Source organism: Oncorhynchus clarkii, chromosome 1 (assembly GCF_045791955.1).
Source record: "Oncorhynchus clarkii lewisi isolate Uvic-CL-2024 chromosome 1, UVic_Ocla_1.0, whole genome shotgun sequence".
NCBI classification, from domain to species: domain Eukaryota; kingdom Metazoa; phylum Chordata; class Actinopteri; order Salmoniformes; family Salmonidae; genus Oncorhynchus; species Oncorhynchus clarkii.
Window position 1 is genome coordinate 34,988,882 of NC_092147.1, and position 23,558 is coordinate 35,012,439.

At 41.2% G+C, this 23,558-nt stretch overlaps 1 protein-coding gene across 2 annotated transcripts in view; it reads right to left on the bottom strand.

Moving 5' to 3' along the window:
• The window catches only part of LOC139406435 (serine/threonine-protein kinase WNK1-like), a 57,257-nt gene extending 38,280 nt beyond the window's left edge, over window positions 1–18,977 (bottom strand). For both annotated transcript variants that reach the window (XM_071149021.1, XM_071149010.1), the window contains exons 1-2: window positions 18,845–18,977; window positions 13,456–14,674 (exon numbers count right to left, since the gene is read on the bottom strand). In XM_071149021.1, coding sequence (XP_071005122.1) covers window positions 13,456–14,199 — 744 coding nt within the window. In that variant the 5' untranslated portion in view covers window positions 14,200–14,674; window positions 18,845–18,977. The remainder of the gene's footprint in view (window positions 1–13,455; window positions 14,675–18,844) is intronic.
• Between the last annotated feature and the right edge of the window lie 4,581 nt (window positions 18,978–23,558).

Here is a 23,558-nt window from a genome sequence, read left to right on the forward strand (position 1 = left end):
GGACTTGAAACTGATCTGACATCTTATTTATTTATATACAGTGCCATGCGAAAGTATTCGGCCCCCTTGAACTTTGTGACCTTTTGCCACATTTCAGGCTTCAAACATAAAGATATAAAACTGTATTTTTTTGTGAAGAATCAACAACAAGTGGGACACAATCATGAAGTGGAACGACATTTATTGGATATTTCAAACTTTTTTAACAAATCAAAAACTGAAAAATTGGGCGTGCAAAATTATTCAGCCCCCTTAAGTTAATACTTTGTAGCGCCACCTTTTGCTGCGATTACAGCTGTAAGTCGCTAGTGGTATGTCTCTATCAGTTTTGCACATCGAGAGACCAAATTTTTTTCCCATTCCTCCTTGCAAAACAGCTCGAGCTCAGTGAGGTTGGATGGAGAGCATTTGTGAACAGCAGTTTTCAGTTCTTTCCACAGATTCTCGATTGGATTCAGGTCTGGACTTTGACTTGGCCATTCTAACACCTGGATATGTTTATTTTTGAACCATTCCATTGTAGATTTTGCTTTATGTTTTGGATCATTGTCTTGTTGGAAGACAAATCTCCGTCCCAGTCTCAGGTCTTTTGCAGACTCCATCAGGTTTTCTTCCAGAATGGTCCTGTATTTGGCTCCATCCATCTTCCCATCAATTTTAACCATCTTCCCTGTCCCTGCTGAAGAAAAGCAGGCCCAAACCATGATGCTGCCACCACCATGTTTGACAGTGGGGATGGTGTGTTCAGCTGTGTTGCTTTTACGCCAAACATAACGTTTTGCATTGTTGCCAAAAAGTTCAATTTTGGTTTCATCTGACTAGAGCACCTTCTTCCACATGTTTGGTGTGTCTCCCAGGTGGCTTGTGGCAAACTTTAAACGACACTTTTTATGGATATCTTTAAGAAATGGCTTTCTTCTTGCCACTCTTCCATAAAGGCCAGATTTGTGCAATATACGACTGATTGTTGTCCTATGGACAGAGTCTCCCACCTCAGCTGTAGATCTCTGCAGTTCATCCAGAGTGATCATGGGCCTCTTGGCTGCATCTCTGATCAGTCTTCTCCTTGTATGAGCTGAAAGTTTAGAGGGACGGCCAGGTCTTGGTAGATTTGCAGGGGTCTGATACTCCTTCCATTTCAATATTATCGCTTGCACAGTGCTTCTTGGGATGTTTCAAGCTTGGGAAATATTTTTGTATCCAAATCCGGCTTTAAACTTCTTCACAACAGTATCTCGGACCTGCCTGGTGTGTTCCTTGTTCTTCATGATGCTCTCTGCGCTTTTAACGGACCTCTGAGACTATCACAGTGCAGGTGCATTTATACGGAGACTTGATTACACACAGGTGGATTGTATTTATCATTATTAGTCATTTAGGTCAACATTGGATCATTCAGAGATCCTCACTGAACTTCTGGAGAGAGTTTGCTGCACTGAAAGTAAAGGGGCTGAATAATTTTGCACGCCCAATTTTTAAGTTTTTGATATGTTAAAAAAGTTTGAACTATCCAATAAATGTCGTTCCACTTCATGATTGTGTCCCACTTGTTGTTGATTCTTCACAAAAAAATACAGTTTTATATCTTTATGTTTGAAGCCTGAAATGTGGCAAAAGGTCGCAAAGTTCAAGGGGGCCGAATACTTTCGCAAGGCACTGTAAATAGCCTTGGTTCTCTTATTCCATACTTTTGGCCTGGTGTGAACATTTTAACAGCAGCTGTAAAAATCTGTTGTTCTGCCGCCGAGCAAGGCAGTTAACCCACTGTTCCCCAGGCGCCGAAGACGTGGATGTCGATTAAGGCAGCCCCCTCACATCTCTCTGATTCAGAGGGGTTGGGTTAAATGCGGAAGACACATTTCAGTTAAATAAATTCAGTTGGACAACTGACTAGGTATCCCCCTTTTCCTATGTTTTTATAGAAACAGCAATTGAAACCCAAAATGTGATAACTGAAATGCTGAGAAAATGTTCTTATTTTTTTTATCCCAAATAAATAGAACATATTGTTGATGTAATAAAACATGATATTAAAATCAGTCACGACAGGGTCAGAAATGTTGTGACAAAAACCATGTGCCTACACTTAATTCAAACCACTCCGCCCCATTCTGTGTTTACCATTCCATAACTGCTTCACTAGCTGACTCCAAACACAGTTCACTGCAACGGACTGGTCTAACACACCATTCCCTTACGGTAATTAAAACAGTTCATTACAACTGTTTAACACTAGGAACTCCTCTGACATTGTCATCTCAAAAATAGCATCTATGGAGTATAAAGCAAAACCTTATTAGGCAAGTTATGTAGTTCACACTTACAAAGCAATGCAAACTACTTCCTGCATTAACCTGAGCTTGGACATATGTTACTGACAAGTCCCCCTTAGCTTGTCACATACAAGCAACAAAAGACACTACATTGCTACTCCATGTAGTAACAACCATGTAGTAACACTGCACATTACATGGTCACGAGAGATCACTGGCTACAAAAGATGCTAGCAATATATACTACATTTCAGTTCAAAACATCTTATGCATGTTTAGAATGAGCTTATATATCACACATGCTTATAGCTTAAAACTGAGCATTTCCGTTATTTTGTTGTGGTTGAACAACTACAGATGTCTGAGTAAAACAATAACAAAAGAGGAATAACATCCGTACCACAATACCGGGCTGTTTGCAAATGCGTCATTGGTTAGACTTATTTACATACCAGTAATGTTACTGCTGATATTTACAAAGAAGTGCCAATACAACTGAGTGATACTAGTGTCCTAATCACAATGTTATACTATTATATCCTCTTAGTATAAATAGATTGTTTTTATAGATCCTTAGAAAATAGTGTTAGGTTCAAGCTCTGTGTAGGAGAAATGTAATTACAGTGCACTCGGAAAGTATTCAGACCCCTTGCCTTTATCCAGTTACGTTACAGCCTTATTCGAAAATGTTTTTTTTATTTTTAAATTCCCCCATCAATCAATCTACACACAATACCCCATAACGACAAAGTGAAAATGCACTGCATTTACTGGCCTGCAGGAATGTGTACTCCCACTACCTCAAAGCCTCTCCTGACTGATAAGGTGATCTGCACGAAGAAGTACGGAGAAATCCAGGGTGATGGAAAAGTACATCTTTGTGGCAGGTGGATGCATCCTGTCAGTAACAGTGGATAGAGCCATAGTTACTAAATCCGAGGGGATACAGCCCCAATTTATGAATATGATGGGAACGAGAGACGTTGTGTAGATCTGGTGAGCTCATTGAACCAATACATTTGTGACGGAGAAGTCCGTCACTGGCCGCAGGCAGAGTTTGGTACATTAACAGGCTGAATACACCGCTCGAGTCGCGTGCGATGCAAAATAAATTTAGAAATCTATATTATTCAATAATTGCACCCACACCGCTCGCGAGCATCTGTGTTGCCAAGGGCTAAAATAGAAGTCAGTTCTATTTGTGATGCAGATCACGCTGCAAGTCCTTCCTCTCCCATCTCCTCATTAGTTTATGGAAGCAGATACCCACGTCCCTTCTCCAAAATACCCACGTGGGTAAATGAAAGACGAACGAGGTCAGTGGCGGTAATGCACCTAATTTATGAAAGTTGCCAAAGTCAAGAGAAGGAAAATGCCTAGAAGGAGGAGATGACTAGAAACGATTCGGTTGACCGTTTTATGTACGGATTAATTGACCGATGACCACAAACAGTGAAGCAATTGTGTGAGAAAGAAGAAGAGTTGAAAAGAGTGTATAAAGGTTGTTAAAAGAGGTGATCGTGGGATGTTACGCTCCAGAGTCTATAACCCACAGCAAAAGCTGGGCCCCTATGCAACTGTGTAAATGGTTACATTAGAAACATCAGTCAATTCAAAACCATAGACAATAGTTAAGACAAACAAAATTGGAAACGAAGCAGAAAGCGGTAAGGAGTAGTTCAATAGATACAGTACATTTAAAATTTGGTGAACATTGGTGTGATGACTGATGTATTTTATAATTTGGAAGCATTACATATTAACCTCAAAATAAAGACATTCATGAATGTGCAGCAAATGAATATACAACGGAGAGTGGTAATAAATATGTACAGCAAAAAAAGATAGGGTAGACTAAAATACACAAAGCCTTCCAGGGGGGCAGTGGCCTGCCTGTGAAAATAAGTTTTGTTTTGTCTGTAATTAAAAACCTTTTTGTTCACCTGGTAAAATAATGTCAGAGGGAAAGAGAGGTAAAAGCATAGAAGATATGTTAAAGGGAAACTAGTGTTAGAGTGGAAGAGAAATGTACTGGGTGATGATGATTGAGAGGGCTTTCCAGTTGGAAAGGGTGGAAAAGTGAGTTGAAGGAAAACATACAGTTGAAGTCAGAAGTTTACATACACCTTAGCCAAATACATTTAAACTCAGTTTTTTACAATTCCTGACATTTAATCCTAGTAAAAGTTCCCTGTCTTAGGTCAGTTAGGATCACCACTTATTTTAAGAATGTGAAATCTCAGAATAATAGTAGAGAGAATAATATATTTTCAGCTTTCATTTCTGTCATCACATTCCCAGTGGGTCAGAAGTTTACATACACTCAATTAGTATTTGGTAGCATTGCCTTTAAATGGTTTAACTTGGGTCAAACATTTCAGGTAGCCTTCCACAAGTTTCCCACAATAAGTTTGGTGAATTTTGGCCCATTCCTCCTGACAGAGCTGGTGTAACTGAGTCAGGCTTGTAGGCTTCCTTGCTCGCACAGACATTTTCAGTTCTGCCCACAAATTTTCTATAGGATTGAGGTCAGGGCTTTGTGATGGCCACTCCAATACCATGACTTTGTTGTCCTTAAGCCATTTTGCCACAACTTTGGAAGTCATTGTCCATTTGGAAGACACATTTTCAACCAAGCGTTAACTTCCTGAACGATGTCTTGAGATGTTACTTCAATATATCCACATAATTTCCCCTCCACTTTGTGAAGTGCACCTGTTCTTCACGGTTGGGATGGTGTTCTTCGGCTTGCAAGCCTCCCCTTTTTCCTCCAAACATAACGATGGTCATTATGGCCAAACATTCCAACTAGACCAGAGGACATTTCTCCAAAAAGTACAATCTTTGTCCCCATGTGCAGTTGCAAACCGTAGTCTGGCTTTTTTTAATGGCAGTTTTGGAGCAGTGGCTTCTTCCTTGCTAAGCGGCCTTTCAGGTTATGTCGATATAGGACTCGTTTTACTGTGGATATAGATACTTTTGTACCGGTTTCCTCCAGCATCTTCACAAGGTCCTTTGCTGTTGTTCTGGGATTGACTTGCACTTTTTGCACCAAAGTACGTTCATCTCTAGGAGACAGAACGCGTCTCCTTCCTGAGCGGTAGGATGGCTGCATGGTCCCATGGTGTTTATACTTGCGTACTATTGTTTGTACAGATGAACGTGGTACCTTCAGGCGTTTGGAAATTGCTCCCAAGGATGAACCAGGAGGTCTACAATGTTTTTTTGGAGGTCTTGGATAATTTATTTTGATTTTCCCATAATGTCAAGCAAAGAGGCACTGAGTTTGAAGGTAGGCCTTGAAATACATCCACAGGTACACCTCCAATTGACTCAAATGATGTCAATTAGCCTATCAGAAGCTTCTAAAGCCATGACATAATTTTCTGGAATTTTCCAAGCTGTTTAAAGGCACAGTCAACTTAGTGTATGTAAACTTCTGACCCACTAGAATTGTGACAGAGTGAATTATAAGTGAAATAATCTGTCTGTAAACATTTGTTGGAAAAATGACTTGTCATGCTCAAAGTAAATGTCCTAACTGACTTGCCAAAACTATAGTTTGTTAACAAGAAATTTGTGGAGTGGTTGAAAAACGATTTTAAATGACTCCAACCTAAGTGTATGTAAACTTCAACTGTATGTATACTAGTGAAAGTAAAAGAAAGTGAGTTCGGAGTAGAAAGAAAGGAAAGATTCATGTTACTCATGGTTTATCAATTGAAGTCAAGTGTAATGAGTATTGACAGTATAGTTCCTAATATGTTATTAGTATCTTTCAGCAAGCACTCTAATAACACAATATTTGAGTAATTTGAAGCGAAGGTTCTCATACAAGGTCACATGATGAATACGAGTGTTGACAGCATCTGCAGTCTATTGTTTGATACGCTCCCATTACATGAAATTGTCCCAAATTGAATTAAACCGATCCAAAGAAATGGTCTGTGAAACTAAAAAAAAGCTGATAATCCAGCACAGGTTTCTTATTTGATCTCCCAGGGACAGAAAGTACAGAACTCAAGCCATACGTCAATGCAACAGGTCTAGACAACAAGATTACCAGTGAAAGAAACTTTTGCACATCTTTCCTACATCCATCGTTTTTTGAATTGTCTAACGCTCCATTACTGTCCAGCTATTATTGTTGCCCGTAAATGATTGGAGATTACCAAACAAAATTGGTTGGGTCTTCACGAAATGTATAGTAATCTAGACTTTAGAAATGCATTGAGACAATGATCTGTCATTAACATGCCACTCGCGCCGGTATAATACAAGGACAAACGGGGACCATACTGAGAAAAATGTATGCTACAAAGTTAAGATGAATAAAGTTCATGTTTGCAGGATATCTCCCTTTCTGTAAATGTGTGTCCGTTTGTGCTAAATTGAGGGTCGATTGATAGACTCCATGTGAAGTACCCTTTCATAGGGTTTCGGGCATGTCACAAAATGCACGTGTCACTGTCCCAGTAGCAATCGATTTCGGCTGTGGGGCAGTGACAGTTAAATTAAGAACGGGGTCTATTTGACTCCATCCATAGTTTTATTCCATCGTTCTCATCAATGGCTATGCCATTGAACGCTTTGACGGAAGGGCGGGGGGGAACAGAGACACGACCCAGTATACTGGACACCAGGGTGTCAAGAAGTGTTTGAGAAGTTTAAACAAACGCTGTGCGAAGTCCCCACTCTGGGAATACCAGATGTAAATAAGGAGTTTGAGATGATTGTACACGAGGATAAGGGACTACCACTCTACATTTGGGTTGGATCATTTATCAATAGTTCTGATTCGGATGGGAGGGAGAGAGCTGCCCCTGGACTGTGAAGCACAAAGGGAGGGGCGCGTGCGCTACTCAACAGCGATTGAAGGGTGAAAGAAAAACCGGTCTAGTCTATTTGACAATTTCTTGAATTACCTTATGGAATTCCCTATACTGTTCCAGGATAGAACCGTTATTTTAAAAGCACGAGAACCAGTTAATAACGTTATTTTACATTCCGGGCATTTTTTACAGTCCCACAACAACAACGCAACAAAGTGCCTATGCAAAAAGCTTTCACTCTGTCACTCACGAACGAAAGCAAAGCTACTCCTACACATTTCTGTGCCATCATTCATATTTTGTGCAGAGGTGTCATATGATTTCAGACTTGGCGATATCATCATACAGGTTGTTTCTGAAACTAAGAAAATCTTTGTAAGAATTAATAGAGTCTAAATTTGAGGGTTTCCTCCCTGAGAGAGAAGGCCCTGTTGTACACTCGAGCTACTAACAAGCTACTCTGTCAGTGGTTATACCAAAAACAATAATGTATGTAATGGTTAAGTTAGTCACCTGGAAGCTTAGCTAAATATGGTCTAACGGTTTATTGAAACTAGAGGTCAACCGATTATGAGTTTTCAACGCCTATACCGATTATTGGAGGACCAAAAAAAGCCGATACTGATTAATCGGCTGATTTTTATTTATTTGTAATAATGACAATTACTCACTTGCTAAAATCGGTTTCCTAATTAACATACTTCTTTCAGAAATAAATAGTATAGTTTGATTACATTTTAGGGTATCTGAGGAGTAAGTAGAAACGTATTTTGACTTGTTGAAACAAAGTTTAGGGGTAGATTTTTAGATTCCCTTCTCTGAAAGTTGAACGAGTGGATTACTCAAATCGATGTCGCCAACTAAACTGACTTTTTGGGATGTAAAGAAGGATTTTATCTAACGACACTACATGTTATAGCTGGGACCCTTTGGATGACAAATCAGATGTGGGGCGCCGTCCTCAAACAATCGCATTGCATGTTTTCGCTGTAATAGCTATTGTAAATCAGACAGTGCTCTTAGATTAACAAGAATTTAAGCTTTCAGTTGATAGACACTTATAAATGTTTAAAATCCATAATATTTACGATTATTTATTGAATTACGCACCCTCCAGTCTCACCGGAAGTTGTACCGCTAGCGGGACCCCGATCCTTTTAACCGAGCAGTGAGTCAAGAAGCGGTGGAGCAGTGGTCTAAGGCACTGCATCGCAGTGCTAGCTGTGACACCAGAGACTCTGGGTTAGATATACTGGTAAAGTTACCAGATAGATGAAAAGAAATCTACCAGCCACTCAGAATACTTACCAGTCATAATAACATCAAAAACCACAACAACAAAAAACTACTCGGTTGAATTTTTCCAGGTTCACTCAAAATCTATTCTTTTTTTATTTAAAAAATATATATTTGATGTTCCAAGTCCATAACAATGATTAAAACCACATCAGGAGATCACTTTTGAGGCCAGGAGAAGAAAATAAAATATATTTGATGGTACTTGGCATCGCTAACTGGCTACACAAAGTGGTAGACAGGCATTCCCATGCAGTTCTCTTCAGAAAGTTACAAGAACTACAAATTGCTGGTGCATTCTTTACAATATTTAAGAATCTGTGCTCACTTTCTTCTCTAGGGCACTCAAACAATTGCACAGTGAATCCTATCATTACAACAATTATTATCTGGGTGATTTTTTCCCCCCTGGTCGCACTGGTGCTTCCAAAATAAAATGTTAGGTCCCACAGCAAAATATCAAAGAACACCTAATAGAGCCCTGGTGATACCCGTCCTCCGTGACCCGTCTTCACACACAGGCTTTGTCTGGAGCTGGGAGACTGGAAAGCATGTCTGGTCTATTCTAGTCTGTGAGGGAAGAGATGGGCCTCTGTGTACATGGGGTTGGGGTGGGTGTTGTACACTGCTCAAAAAAATAAAGGGAACACTTAAACAACACAATGTAACTCCAAGTCAATCACACTTCTGTGAAATCAAACTGTCCACTTAGGAAGCAACACTGATTGACAATAAATGTAACATGCTGTTGTGCAAATGGAATAGACAACAGGTGGAAATTATAGGCAATTAGCAAGACACCCCCAATAAAGGAGTGGTTCTGCAGGTGATAATAACAGACCACTTCTCAGTTCCTATGCTTCCTGGCTGATGGAGACAGGCCAGTACATCAGGAGACGTAGAAGGGCAACAACCCAGCAGCAGGACCGCTACCTCCGCCTTTGTGCAAGGAGGAGCAGGAGGAGCACTGCCAGAGCCCTGCAAAATGACCTCCAGCAGGCCACAAATGTGCATGTGTCTGCTCAAACGGTCAGAAACAGACTCCATGAGGGTGGTATGAGGGCCTGACGTCCACAGGTGGGGGTTGTGCTTACAGCCCAACACCGTGCAGGACATTTGGCATTTGCCAGAGAACACCAAGATTGGCAAATTCGCCACTGGCGCCCTGTGCTCTTCACAGATGAAAGCAGGTTCACACTGAGCACGTGACAGACGTGACCTCATCAGGAGCATGCCCAGGCGTTGTAGGGAGGTCATACAGGCACGTGGAGGCCACACACACACTACTGAGCCTCATTTTGACTTGTTTTAAGGACATTACATCAAAGTTGGATCAGCCTGTAGTGTGGTTTTCCACTTTAATGTTGAGTGTGACTCCAAATCCAGACCTCCATGGGTTGATAAATTTGATTTCCATTGATAATTTGTGTGTGATTTTGTTGTCAGCACATTCAACTATGTAGAGAAAAAAGTATTTAATAAGAATATTTCATTCATTCAGATCTAGGATGTGTTATTTTAGTGTTCCCTTCATTTTTTTCAGCAGAAAGTTTTACTGATCATGGGACAGCTTTAATAACCGTGTGAGGGGATTTCAGCACCTCCCAGCATAGTGCCTACTAGGGTTGGGTGGTATTGACTTTTGGAATTTCATACCATTCCTGTACCATACCAGGGTATACGGTATTACCACACAATGGGCAATATTTCATTCAAAAAACATATTTTTTTACGCACAAAAAACATTTAGGCAGCGGGTATCTTGATCCAGGAGGGGATTGTCTCTTCTGTACCCAAGAAGCTTGATCTTGCAAGCTAGCAAATCAGCAAACCAAATGCATAGCTGGAGCCCTGAGCTGGAGATCATTTATTTTGCAGATCTTAGATAGTTAACTTATACTTCTCAGCAATGGCGTAGCACGCACCACTTTATGTTTGTGACCAAGATTTGACATGTAGAATTCGAGAGGGAGCATAAAATAAAGAAAAGGCAAGAATATATCCTGAGGCAACAGAAAATCAAATGTGCAGCTTGATTGGTTATATGCTTTATGTCTGAATCCTGGGGAGATATTAGTCACATGCTACTATCAGCATAATCTCTGTAGAATGGATGGAGTGTGGAAGGGGAGAGAGAAGGGACTAAGTGGAGGGGGGAGGAGGGGATAGAAGATGGATAGATAGAGAGCTGAAGAAACAGGCCTTGGCAGGCCAGCCTGCTGCACTTCACACAGGAGATTAGAAATTCATCAGTCAGGAATCTGACCCATTTTAAATTCACAAAAGCAATGAGCTCAGGGGCGGACTGAGCATGTGCAGAATTCTCTCTCTGGGCTGAGGAGGGGGAAGGGCTGTGATAGCAGCATCTCCACGTTCTTGGTATGTGTGGGATCTGTGATTGTTATGACAGGCTCAGAGAGTGTCAATATAAAGACCGTGCATTCGGAAAGCATTCAGACCCCTTGACTTTTTCCACTTTCCACCTATCAGGCCTTCATGGTAGTGGCTAAACGGAAGCCATTTCTCAGTAAAAGGCATAACAGCCCACTTGGAGTTTGCCAAAAGGCACCAACAGACTCTCAAACCACGAGAAACAAGATTCTCTGGTCTAATGAAACCAACATAGAACTCGTTGGCCTGAATGCCAAGCGTCAGGTCTGGAGGAAACCTGGCACCATCCCTACGGTGAAGCACGGTGGTGTCAGCATCATGCTGTGAGGATGTTTTTCAGCGGCAGGGACTGGGAGACTAGTCAGGATCGAGGCAAAGATGAAGGGAGCAAAGTAAAGAAAGATCCTTGAAGAAAACCTGCTCCAGAGTGCCCAGGACCTCAGACTGGGGGCGAAGGTTCACCGAACAAATACCCTAAGCACACAGCCATGACAATGCAGGAGTGGCTTCAGGACAAGTCTCTGAATGTCCTTGAGTGGCTCAGCCAGAGCCCGGGACTTGAACCCGATCAAACATCCCTGGAAAGACCTGAAAATATCTGTCCAGCGACGCTCCCCATCCAACCTGAGAGCTTGAGAGGATCTGCAGAGAAGAATGGGAGAAATTTGCCAAATACAGCTGTGCCAAGTTTGTAGTGTCATACCAAAGACACCAGGCTGTAATCGCTGCCAAAGGTGCTTCAACAAAGTACTGAGTAAAGGGGCTGGATACTTATTTAAATGCAATATCTGTTTTTAATTTTTAATAAATGTTTGCTTTGTCATTATGGGGTAGTGTGTGTAGATGGATTAAATGATTTTCCTTCATCAAATTTTAGAAAAAGGCTGTAACGTAACAAAATGTGGAAAGTCAAGGGGTCTGAATACTTTCCGAATGCACTGTATATGGTCTTTTTTTTAATATACAGGGTAAAGTTGATAATTTCATAACCAACCTTTGTGAATTCTCATCCGAGTGGAGAAGTGTCTGATGTGGAGCAGAAAGTTTATTTATTTATTTATTCTGCATTAACGCGAGACACATTACTAGCTTACACGTTTAAATCGGCAAAAATGACAAATTAGTAGGTGATTTTCTTCAACTTGAAGTTGTAATTTAACATCATGACCTTCAAGACAAAACATGCAACACAGCTCTGTGTGACTGTACGAGTAAAGGATAAACACATTGTCAAACACTTGTCAAACCAATACCACAATGAGGAAGAACACATTCTTTACATAAAAATAAATAAAAAAAACATCACAAAATGAGGAAGTGTGGGGCCACTCTAGCGCCCTTCCTCTGACCAGAAAGAATCCAAACAATTAAAAGGGAAAAAAGCTGTGGCTGTGACTCAGGAGACTGAACCAGGGAGGAAATCACTCTGGCTGTGGGCCACAAGATTCTACTGGAATGTGAACAGTCACCGGTGTTGTGGTGGCATAGACCCATGTAGTAGGTACTAAACGGTCAATATGAACACATTGTCAAATTCCATTTAAAAAGCTTTGCTGCATTGTGCATTAATGAAGATGACCCTTATATTCAGGAAGAGGTCCATCCTGCTTGAAAATACATTGTTGTCCCTAGGGCTGGGACAATACCAGAATCCCAATATTTTTTCCATGGCAAAAATGAAAACACGAAGCAGGCCACACACTCTGGTTCTTTAAAAACCTGCGGTATGTAAAATAGTGTGCTATAGCCTGGAAAATAAATCCATTTGACTCTGGATGACAAAATAATGACGTTTGTTTCCGACATTGGGGATGTTTTTCTAAACAAGTTAAATCCCCTGTGTTTTGTTTCCTTGTCACAATATTGGTATTGTCCCAACCCTAGTCAGCTCTGTAACATTGCTATTGGCAACAGGCTAGATTTTAAAGAGGAAATGCCAGGAACTCGACTAACGAGATAAGGCCTATAATAAATACAAACGTGAGGGTTCGGAAGAACAAAAGAGACATTGCACTAGTGTACTAAACTAATATCAGGAGGATTATTAGCAACTATTTTACAACAGATATTTGATACGGCTTTGAGATACTTTGAGCACATTGGCCATTGCGATTGCATAGGCCTCATTGGGCGGTAGGCTACAACTGCAAAGTTTTTTAGGATATTACATTTATTAATAGACGGCTACTAGCAGTGGGTATAATATTTAGAGTTGGCAATCTAGCTCATGTTTTTTTAGTTTCCACTTACTCAGTTGGTGAATTACCCCCTAATAAATTAGCCTATGATATCAGTGCACGTAAAGTTGCATGTAAATTTGCATCACCAGAGCACGGCAATGTGAAGGGACACGCTGGGATGACTGTGACTGATTTAAAACGCCTGAGGGTGTGTCATCGGTGACACACACAGTTTATGTCCAAATGCCCTGAATGTGACTCAGACCGCATGACAGTACCACAGTCACAGGAAGGAAAGATAGGTAGGTAGTCTTATGGGCCTAGACCTCAGTAGTCATGAAGAGAGGGATTTGAGGATACAAGTTTATTAAATAGATAGTATTGAGATGCAGGTAGCCTAGTAGTTAGTGTTGGGCCAGTAAACGAAAGGCCTAGTTAAATAAAAGTTAAATCAATTAAAAATTAAAAAGCCCATGCTCTTACCTGCAGCTCACACCATGCCACCTCTACTGTGGTCTCTGTGTCCAGGCCCTTGTAGACAGTCTTGAAGGAACCACGTCCAATCTCAATGTCAAACTTCAGGAAACGCCCATCCGGCGACGTTCCCACCGCTTTCGTCTCTGCTTCCTCGATGTCATCCTGCACCTTCTTCTCAGCCTCTCTCTGTTCAGCCTCCACCCGGGCTTTCTCCTTCTCTTCCTCCCCCTCTTCCCTCTCTTTCACTTCACCGCCACTCCCAGGTTCTGTCGTTTGGCTTGGCGGTTGGGCAGCTAGACTGTATGCTGGCTGAGTCACTACTGCTTCCCCATCACAGATATCTTGTACTACGGCAGCCTCCTGCTCTACAGACACATATACCTTCACTTCTCCTCCTTCACTCTCCGTCACAGTCACACGGGGTGCAGGTTTTGGGGTGGGAGGTGGACCGGCAGGATGGGACACATCTTGCACGGGGGGTACAATGGGCGCGAAGATAGGGATTGTACTGGGTAAGGGGAGGTCGAGGGCTGTGGCATTAGAGTCGCTGATGACGCTGCGGCGGAAGAATGGTCGATATTCGGCGGTGCAGCGATCGCGCTCCATGGTGTGGTGGCGGTGCCTCACCTCCACTGCCACCCTTTCACCAACAAGTGAGTCCGAGCCAGATCCGTTGTTTACGTTGCCATTACCACTCTTGGAAAGGGGAGCCAGGAACTTCACCATCTTGTCGTTGGGCTTTTCCGACATCCCACCACCCAACGCGAGAGTGAGCGGATACGATTCAACAGAGAAAAGGGAAGTCAAACTTCCTCCATACAGATTTTGGAATGAAACAAATCTGTATTTTTATTTTTATTTTATTTTATTTTTTTTAAATCAGACTGCCACTAAACAAGAGCTTGTTTTGCAGATCTCCCCTCTCTTATTCCTAGCTGTGTGCTTGTTGCTTTAAAACAGTCTGCAGGTGTACAGGGATCCGCGTCTGGATGGAGGGTGTTCTTTTGTAGATGGAAATTAACAGAACACCGTCACGGAACAGGAAAATCTGCTGATACAAAAGACCCTTTAGATACACACCATCCATGCTGCAAGAAACCAGGTACAACCGCGATCCATCATAAGGAGTCACCAGGGTGGGGGAAAGAGCTAGACTCTGCTCCAGGCACTGAGCTTCACTGCAGGCAACGACAGGCCACACACTGCCAGCTGAGATCAAGTGTCACTGCAGGGGGAAAGAAGCAGGGAGAGATGAGATCAGCATAACAAAATTCAGGGGGGAAAGAGAAAACTGGTTTAAGGGCAGGCGAGGTGAGGGTTTGGTCAGAAAATCTAGATTTCCTGACTTATCAGGCCAAATTCCCACAATGAGTGCAAAGAGGTTTGAGGAATGTCTGTTTAAAAAAAGTTGTTAAGAAGCAGTACATTAGAGTGAATATCTGTAGCTACCTTGTTGTGGTGGTCAAGTGGCAGACAGTTATCTCAAGCTTTACAGTACACAGCAGAGTAACAGTGATTCAACTAGGCAACTAAATATCACAATATTTACACATAATACGACAATAGCTTCATTGGCTTGAACGTTGTAGTCGACTGCATTCAACGCCAACAGCAGCTTTGAAACACTACAATGTTTTATGCAACCCTCTGTCCTAGTTATGTCACACTGTTATGGGTCTAAACCACATTGATTAAACCCCCTAGAGTCGATTGACACACCGGTGCCTCACAAAGTGACGTCATTTTGAATAGCTCCCTGTGTGTTTATGCTAGAGACTTACTGTTTGTTGTAGTGGCTGCAACTCAAGGCCCTCTTTCCGCCGATATAAAGTATACGCCTATTCCATAACATGGGAGCTTGTGAAAGTGGCCTTTTCCTACACGAGGATCCAGACGAGAAAATTGTCACGAAACCGTCTGTAAAACCCGAACCGTCTGAGCTACAAACTAATATGTGACCGTGTCGATTGTTTGGCTGTACGACAACAATTGTCACTGACTTTGTCATTTTGAGGAGGTCATCTCACAAAACCGACTGTCCAGACCGAACCGTCGGAGCTACACACCAATATCGAAAGGGGAGACTCACAAACAAAGGTGTTGGTTGTTCTGCTCTAAGACGCACACAATCTTCAGGGGAGTAAGTACCGGGCTGTAAAACATGCATAGGGGGGAAAATGTGGCAAAAATAATATGACCAAACATGGGTGTACATTTATTTTTTCTAAGATCTTTTCCATCTCAGATATAGATCTCACTTCAAAACCTTGTTCCTTATTATTTATTTACTTTCTGTTTTGTCATTGTGTTATTCAATACATTTCTATGGGCTATAGCAGTAAATGCCAAATTCAATATTTAATCAGTTATTTTGTTTGTGTGTGTGTGTGTGTGTGTGTGTGTGTGTGTGTATGTATATATATATATCTCACACACAACAAAAATATAAATGCAACATGCAACAATTTCAAAGAGTTACAGTTCATATACAGAAAATTGGTCAATTTAAATGAATTCATTGGATTTCACATGACTGGGAATACAGACATGGATTTCACATGACTGGGAATACAGACATGCATCTGTTGGTCACATACCTTGTGACCAACAGAAAACCAGTCAGTGGATCAGAAAACCAGTCAGTTTCTGGTGTGACCACCATTTGCCTCATGTAGCGCGACACATCTTCGCATAAAGTTGATCAGGCTGTTGATTGTGGCCTGTGGAATGTTGTCCCACTCCTCTTCAATGGCTATGCGAAGTCGCTGGATATTGTCGGGAACTGGAACACACTGTTGTACACGTCGATCCAGAGCATCCCAAACATGCGCAACAGTGTGACATGTCTGCTGAGTACGCAGGCCATGGAAGAACTGGGACATTTTCAGCTTCCAGGAATTGTATACAGATCCTTGCAACATGGGGTCGTGCATTATCATGCATGAGGTGATGGTGGGGGATGAATGTCAAGACAATGGGGCTCAGGATCTCACCACGGTATCTCTGTGCATTCAAATTGCCATCGATAAAATGCAATTATGTTGGTTGTCCGTAGCTTATGCCTGCCCATACCATAACCCTACCGCCACCATGGGCATTCTGTTCACAACGTTGACATCAGCAAACCGCTCGCCCACACACCAGGTTTGCAGTTGTGAGGCGTTTGGACATACTGCCAAATTCTCAAAAATTACGTTGGAGGCGGCTTATGGTAGAAAATTAACATTAAATTCTCTGGTAACAGCTCTGGTGGACATTCCTGCAGTCAGCATGCCAATTGCACACTCTTGAAACATCTGTGGCATCTGTTGTGTGACAAAACTGGACATTTTAGAGTGGTCTTTAGTTGTCCCCAGCACAACATGCACCTGTGATCATGCTGTTTAATCAGCTTCTTGATGTGCCACTGTAACGGATGTGAAACGGCTAGCTAGTTAGAGGTGGTGCGTGCTAAATAGCGTTTCAATCGGTGACGTCACTTGCTCTGAGACCTTGAAGTAGTGGCTCCCCTTGCTCTGCAAGGGCCGCGGCTTTTGTGGAGCGATGGGTAACGATGCTTCGTGGGTGACTGTTGTTGATGTGTGCAGAGGGTCCCTGGTTCGCACCCGGGTATGGGCGAGGGGACGGTCTAACGTTACACCACACCTGACAGATTTTGGCAAAGAAGAAATGCTCACTTTTTATTTTGCCTTTATTTAACTAGGCAAGTCTGTTAAGAACAAATTCTTATTTTCAATGATGGCCTAGGAACAGTGGGTTAACTGCCTTGTTCAGGGGCAGAACAGATTTTTAGCTTGTCAGCTTGGGATTCGATCTTGCAAACTTTCAGTTACAAATCCAATGCTCTAACCACTAGGCTACCTGCTGCCCACTAACAAGGATGTTAACAAATTTGTGCACAAAATTAGAACAACCTTTTGGTGCATATTGAACATTTCTGGGATCTTTTTGGGTTCAGAGTTTGATAAATCAGAGAAGTGAAAGATTACTTCTTAGCTGTTCATTTTCTCGAACTCTAAAGTAACAACCTTGATTCACGAAGTTGGGAATAATAACGTGTTCAACTAGTTATGACGTTATTATTCCCAACCTCGTGAAAGTGAAATGTTTTAATTTCCCTAAAAGCAACTTGATATTAAAGGAGTGCCTTTGATTTTACTGCCTACACATGCGCAGTTCGGCCGAGACGACAGTTACACCTATTTATATTCGAGTTTAGCGAGCCAACGTCGCCTGCAATCAAAGATGTTACAATTGTGATTGGGGATTTATATTGGATTAACAGTTTTAGCCTAACTTTTTCTCTATTTTCCCCTAAAATGAAGCAAGAATATGCATATTCTTGGTACCATTTGAAAGGAAATACTTTGAAGTTTGGGGAAATTTGAATTGAATGTAGGAGAATATAACACAATAGATCTGGTAGAAGAAAATACAAAGAAAAAAAACAACCGTTAAAAAAATAAATATGTATCGTCTTTTTATTTATTTTTCTGTATAGTCTTTCGACAAACGTTAGCTACTAGTTTGTTAGCTCACCATCATTCCATGGCGACTGCGCAGTTAGTTAGCTAGTATTATTAACTTACCTAAAAATGAGTGATAGAAATATAAAACGTTTCTAAACCCAAAGCCGCAACATTGCAAGACCTCCGGGAATGCTTGAGAAACAGACCAACCAAACCAGAGAAGTGAACAATTCTTACTTGGTTGTTAATTTTCTCAAAATCTAAAGGCGCAACCTAGATTGAAGCAAATGTCTTAAGTGGTTTCACATCTTATTCCTCCAACCTCGTGAAACTGACCAACTGGCACGTTTTAATTTTCGTAAAAAAATAACTTTATATCACAGGAGTGCCTTTGAGTTGACAGCCTGCACATGCGCAGTTCGGCGCGAGACGACCGTTAGACCCGACGACGTGTTTCTACGCATGAGCTAAGGTAGCCAAGGTCCCCATGGTATCGCCAACTAGTGTGGTCGGAGAAGCAGTTAGCCTACCTTCACACTTTACTGTCTTTGGAAATATCTCATAGTTAACTAACTACTTTAAGTTACCGAGCTACGATGGCGACTAGCAACTTAACAGTTAGCTACCCCAACTTGATAAAATAACAATTGATTAACGTTTGTCAAATTACATTATTGTGAAATCGAAACGATAACTAACACAAAACAATAATAATAATACAAAGACAAAAAACGAACATGAGATTTGGCACTTGACTGTTTGAAATCTGTCTGATTCGCGTTGGCTAGCTGGAGCGAGAGTTCTTTGTTAGCCCATCTCCGCATAGAACATCGAAGGACAGTTCCGCGTTGCCAAAACTGCGATTTCTCTCCCGCTCATAGAATGCTAATACTAATAGAAATACGTTAATCTGTCGTTTCATTTACCGTTGTGTGGTCAAGTTTCCATCCATAAGTAGCCATCAAGCTGTGAGAAAACTCCGAGACGTTTGTTTACCCAAGAAGGTCCTTGCCAAAGGAGCCGGTTGGAGCCTTCCAAACACAAACAGGCAGCGTTGATTCTTCTTCTTTGGGTTTATTGGCGAACTACACGGAAACATGTACATTGTCACCACCAACTGGACAGGGGTGAAAAATTCACTAAAGAAAAGTAAATTCCACTGTCTCCAGGAAAAATCAAATTAACATTATTCCACACAAACTACGAAACAAAAACGGTGTGTGTGTGTATATATGTGTGTGTGTGTGTGTGGGCCAGTGACATTTAAAAAAAATGGATTTCATTTTAAATGTAAGCTGTATCACAACAAAATGTGGAAAAGTCAAATGGTCTGAATAGTTTCTGAAGGCACTGTTCATCATTGGTACTGACTCGAATATGTACGGTGCCTTCAGAAAGTATTCAGATCCTTTGACTTTTTCCACATTTTGTTGTGATACAGCTTAAATTTAAAATGATATATATATATTTTTTTAAATTGTCACTGGCCCATACACACACAATACCCCATAATGTCAAAGTGGAATTTAGGTTTCTTTCATGAAAAGCTGAAATGTCTTTAGTCAATAAGTATTCAACCCCTTTGTTCTGGCATGCCAAAATACCTTCAGGAGTAAATATGTGCTTAGCAAGTCACATAATCAGCTGATTGGACTGTGTGCAATAATAGTGTTTAAAATGTTTTTTTAGTGACTACCTCATCTCTGTCGAGCAGTACATTTCAAACACAGATTCAACCATAAAGACCAGGGAGGTTTTCCAATGCCTCGCAAAGAAGGGCACCTATTGGTAGATTGGTTAAAAACAATTGGGGATTGATCAACAACTTTGTAGTTATTCCACAATTCTAACCTAATTGACAGAGTGAAAAGGAAGCCTGTAAAGAATACAAATATTCCAAAACATGCATGCTGTTTGCAACAAAGCATTAAAGTAATATTGCAAAAAAATGCGGAAAGGAATTAACTTTTTGTCCTGAAAACAAAGTGTAATGATTGGGGCAAATCCATTACAACACATTACCGAGTACCACTCTCCATATTTTCAAGCATAGTGTTGGCTGCATCACGTTATGGGTATGCTTGTAATTGTTAAGGACTGAGGAGTTTTCAGGATAAAAAATAAATGGAATGAAGCTAAGCACAGGCAAAACAATCCAAGTGTGGAACGCTCTTAGAGACAGACTTACCCATAAAAACTCACAGCTGTAATCGCTGCCAAAGTTGCTTCCACAAAGTATTGTATGTACATTTTATATTTCTACTTATCTAAATAATATATTTTTTTATTTCATTTTCAATACATTTGCAAAAACATGTTTTCACTGTCACCCATCAACCAATAGGTGCCCTTCTTTGCAAAAAAAATCTAAATTGATTTCATTTTAAATTCAGGGTGTAACACAACAAAATGTGTAAAAAGTCAAGGGGTCTGAATACTTTCTGAAGCCACTGTACATCATTGGTACTGTCTCGTGTGGTCCCGCCCTGTCAAGCCTGAGCAGGGAATTTTAGGTTTCAAATGACTGAAGGAGCGGGAATAAATATATATATCGTTTTTTTTTCTTCTTCTTTTTTTCATAGTTTGTGTGGAATAATGTTAATTTGATCTTTCCTGTAGACAGTGGAATTTACTTTTCTTTAGTGAATTTTTCACACCTGTTGGTGGCGACAATACACATTTTTGCGTGTAGTTCTCCAATAAACCCAAAGAAGAAGAATCAACGCTGCCTTTCTGTGTTTAGAAGGCACCAATCCTCTCCTTGGCAAGGACCTAGTATGTGTAGATAGGTGAGAAAAAAATAGAGTACATTTAATCCATTTTTAATTCAGGTATGAAAACTTTCTGAAGTTCGGAAAGTATTCAGACCCCTTGACTTTTTCTACATTTTGTTACCTTATAGCCTTATTCTAAAATGTATTAAATAAAACATATCCTCAGCAATCTATGCACAATACCTCATAATGACAAAGAGAATACAGTTTTTTTTGCAAATGTATTAAAAATAAAAAACTGAAATACCTTATTTACATAAGTTTTCAGACCCTTTGCTATGAGAATCGAAATTGAGCTCAGGTGCATCCTTTTTCCATTGATCATCCTTGAGATGTTTTTACAACTTGATTGGAGTACACCTGTGGTAAATTCAATTGATTGGACATTATTTGTACAAACACACACCTGTCTATATAAGGTCTCACAGTTGACAGTGCATGTTGGAGCAAAAACCAAGCCATGAGGTCGAAGGAATTGTCTCTAGAGCTCCAAGACAGGATTGTGTCGAGGCACAGATCTGGGGAAGGGTACCAAAAAATGTCTGCAGCATTGAAGATCCCCAAGAACACAGTAGCCTCCATCATTCTTAAATGGGAGAATGTTGGAACCACCAAGACTCTTCCTAGAGCTGGCCACCTACCCAAACTGAGCAATTGGGGAAGAAGGGCCTTGTTCAGGAAGGTGACCAAGAACCCGATGGTCACTCTGACAGAGCTCTAGAGTTCCTCTGTGGAGATGGGAGAACCTTCTACTATGTGTGAGCTATGGTCATTCGACTAAATGGCCTGAAATGTAGGCACCACGGCTTGCCAGTGATCATCAATGAATACTGCAACCTCACATAAACACTAAAGTTACAGTGCAAGTTAAGAGAACTACCATAGCAGGTTAGGATAATTGAGGTGGCAGGTTAGGAGAATAAAATTAAGGTTAGGAAAGGGGTTAGCTTTGCTAAAATGTATAGCTGGTTTGGATAATTAACGTGGCAGGTTAGTAGAATGAGGTTAAAGTTTGGAAAAAGGTTAAGGTTAGGCTTAGCTAAAATGATACAGTTAAACAATAAACTGGTCGTGCATCCCAATCAGCCACGCAAAACGGTCTTGAGTGGCAAGAAATCTCCCCAATTAGATGATCCGCTTTCAATACACCCACTTCTGTTGACAAGCCCACTTTCATACACACTCCAAGAATGCAGATAGAACAATGAGCCAGATATTCCACCAGATGTATAAATTTGAAGCAACCGGTTGGCGGTTCCACTAACTACCAAATATGGTGATGAGAGGAATCCCAGTGGCAGGCAGTTGGGGAAGATGAAGCTGACATTCTGCAAATGTTCTTATCGATTAAACAGGTTTCTGTTTCCAAAACTAGAAACGGAAACAAACAGAGTAGACTGTGTTTTGTAGACTTCACCCTTTGCCAACGTTTTAAAAAATTGCGAGAAGGAGTGCAAGGGAATAATGCGTTATTGCATACGGGGTAGGCGTTCCATAAATGAAATATGCAAATAAATGCTAAAACGCGCCAATAGGATCTCACTAGCTCGTGCTTGGCTCTGCCCATCTGCTTTCTTGTTCTGCCCACTATGACGCGACCGGATTTGGTCTATCTTGGGTTAGTTATAACAATCTTTGGCCAAATATTTGGCGCTGTCCCTGCCATACTATTGGCCTACTGTCCTGTCCACTGCTGCTCCAGAAAAACACGAAGACCCGGTGTAAACCATTTGATGATGAAAAAGTAAACAAGACCACCCCCTTCAGGTGAAAATTAAATGTAGGCAGAGTTTTAGAATGCATAATGTTCCGTTATCTATATATCATGACACGTTCGTGATAATGTAGAAGAGAAAATCATACAAGACAACAATGACAAAACGGGACAAAACATACCAAGAATTTGAGTAGACATTCTACAGGGAAAGTTCAATCGCTTTTGGTTCAAGGAACAGTGGACTTGAGGCCTCACTTTTATCATAAGGGCCTCTAGCCACTTCGTAGGTCGCAGGCCAGGCCAACTGTCTCTCTAGGCTACGCCTAGCCCACGAATTCGTAGTTTTTTTTTCAATATGGCCCATGCAGTGATTGAGTTTGACACCCCTGCTTTAGAAAGTTGGATTGCCTCCAATGATTTATACATTAGAACAGGGGTTCCCAAGCTTTTTAATTTGGGGTCCCCCTTCCAGCATTGGGGAACATCCCGTACCCCGCCTGCGCGCTCCACGTCTATATCTACGGGCACAAGCACTGTTCATGACACAAACTGTAAACAGCCCTCGTTGGTGGAGAGAATTTTGAAGGTTTAATGTTTAATTCCTACAATACTACACATTCTGTCATGGGGTGCAAAGAAAATGTTGCAACTGTGAAGCACATTTTTCTTGCAATTCTATACCATGTCTAATTTGTATTCATTTGATATTTGAGTGACAAAAGAATTACAACAATATCTATGGGCGGAACAACCTAAATAAAAAAACGTTTGCTGACATGGGCTAGTTGATGACTATAAATAGCTCTCTAATGTCTGCAATGACTAACATGACAAGAGGAACTGATGGTGCACTACCCAATTTAGAAATAGCACCTTGTGCGTTCTCAGTGGTGCGTTCTCAAATATACGTACTTAGTCCCCTCCTGTACTCCCTGTTCACTCATGACTGCGTGGCCAAGCACGACTCCAACACCACCATTAAGTTTGCTGACGACACAACAGTGGTAAGCCTGATCACCAACAACAATGAGACAGCCTATAGGTAGGAGGTCAGAGACCTGGAAGTGTGGTGCCAGGACAACAACCTCTCACTCAACGTGATCAAGACAAAGGAGCTGATCGTGGACTAGAGGAAAAGGAGGGCTGAGC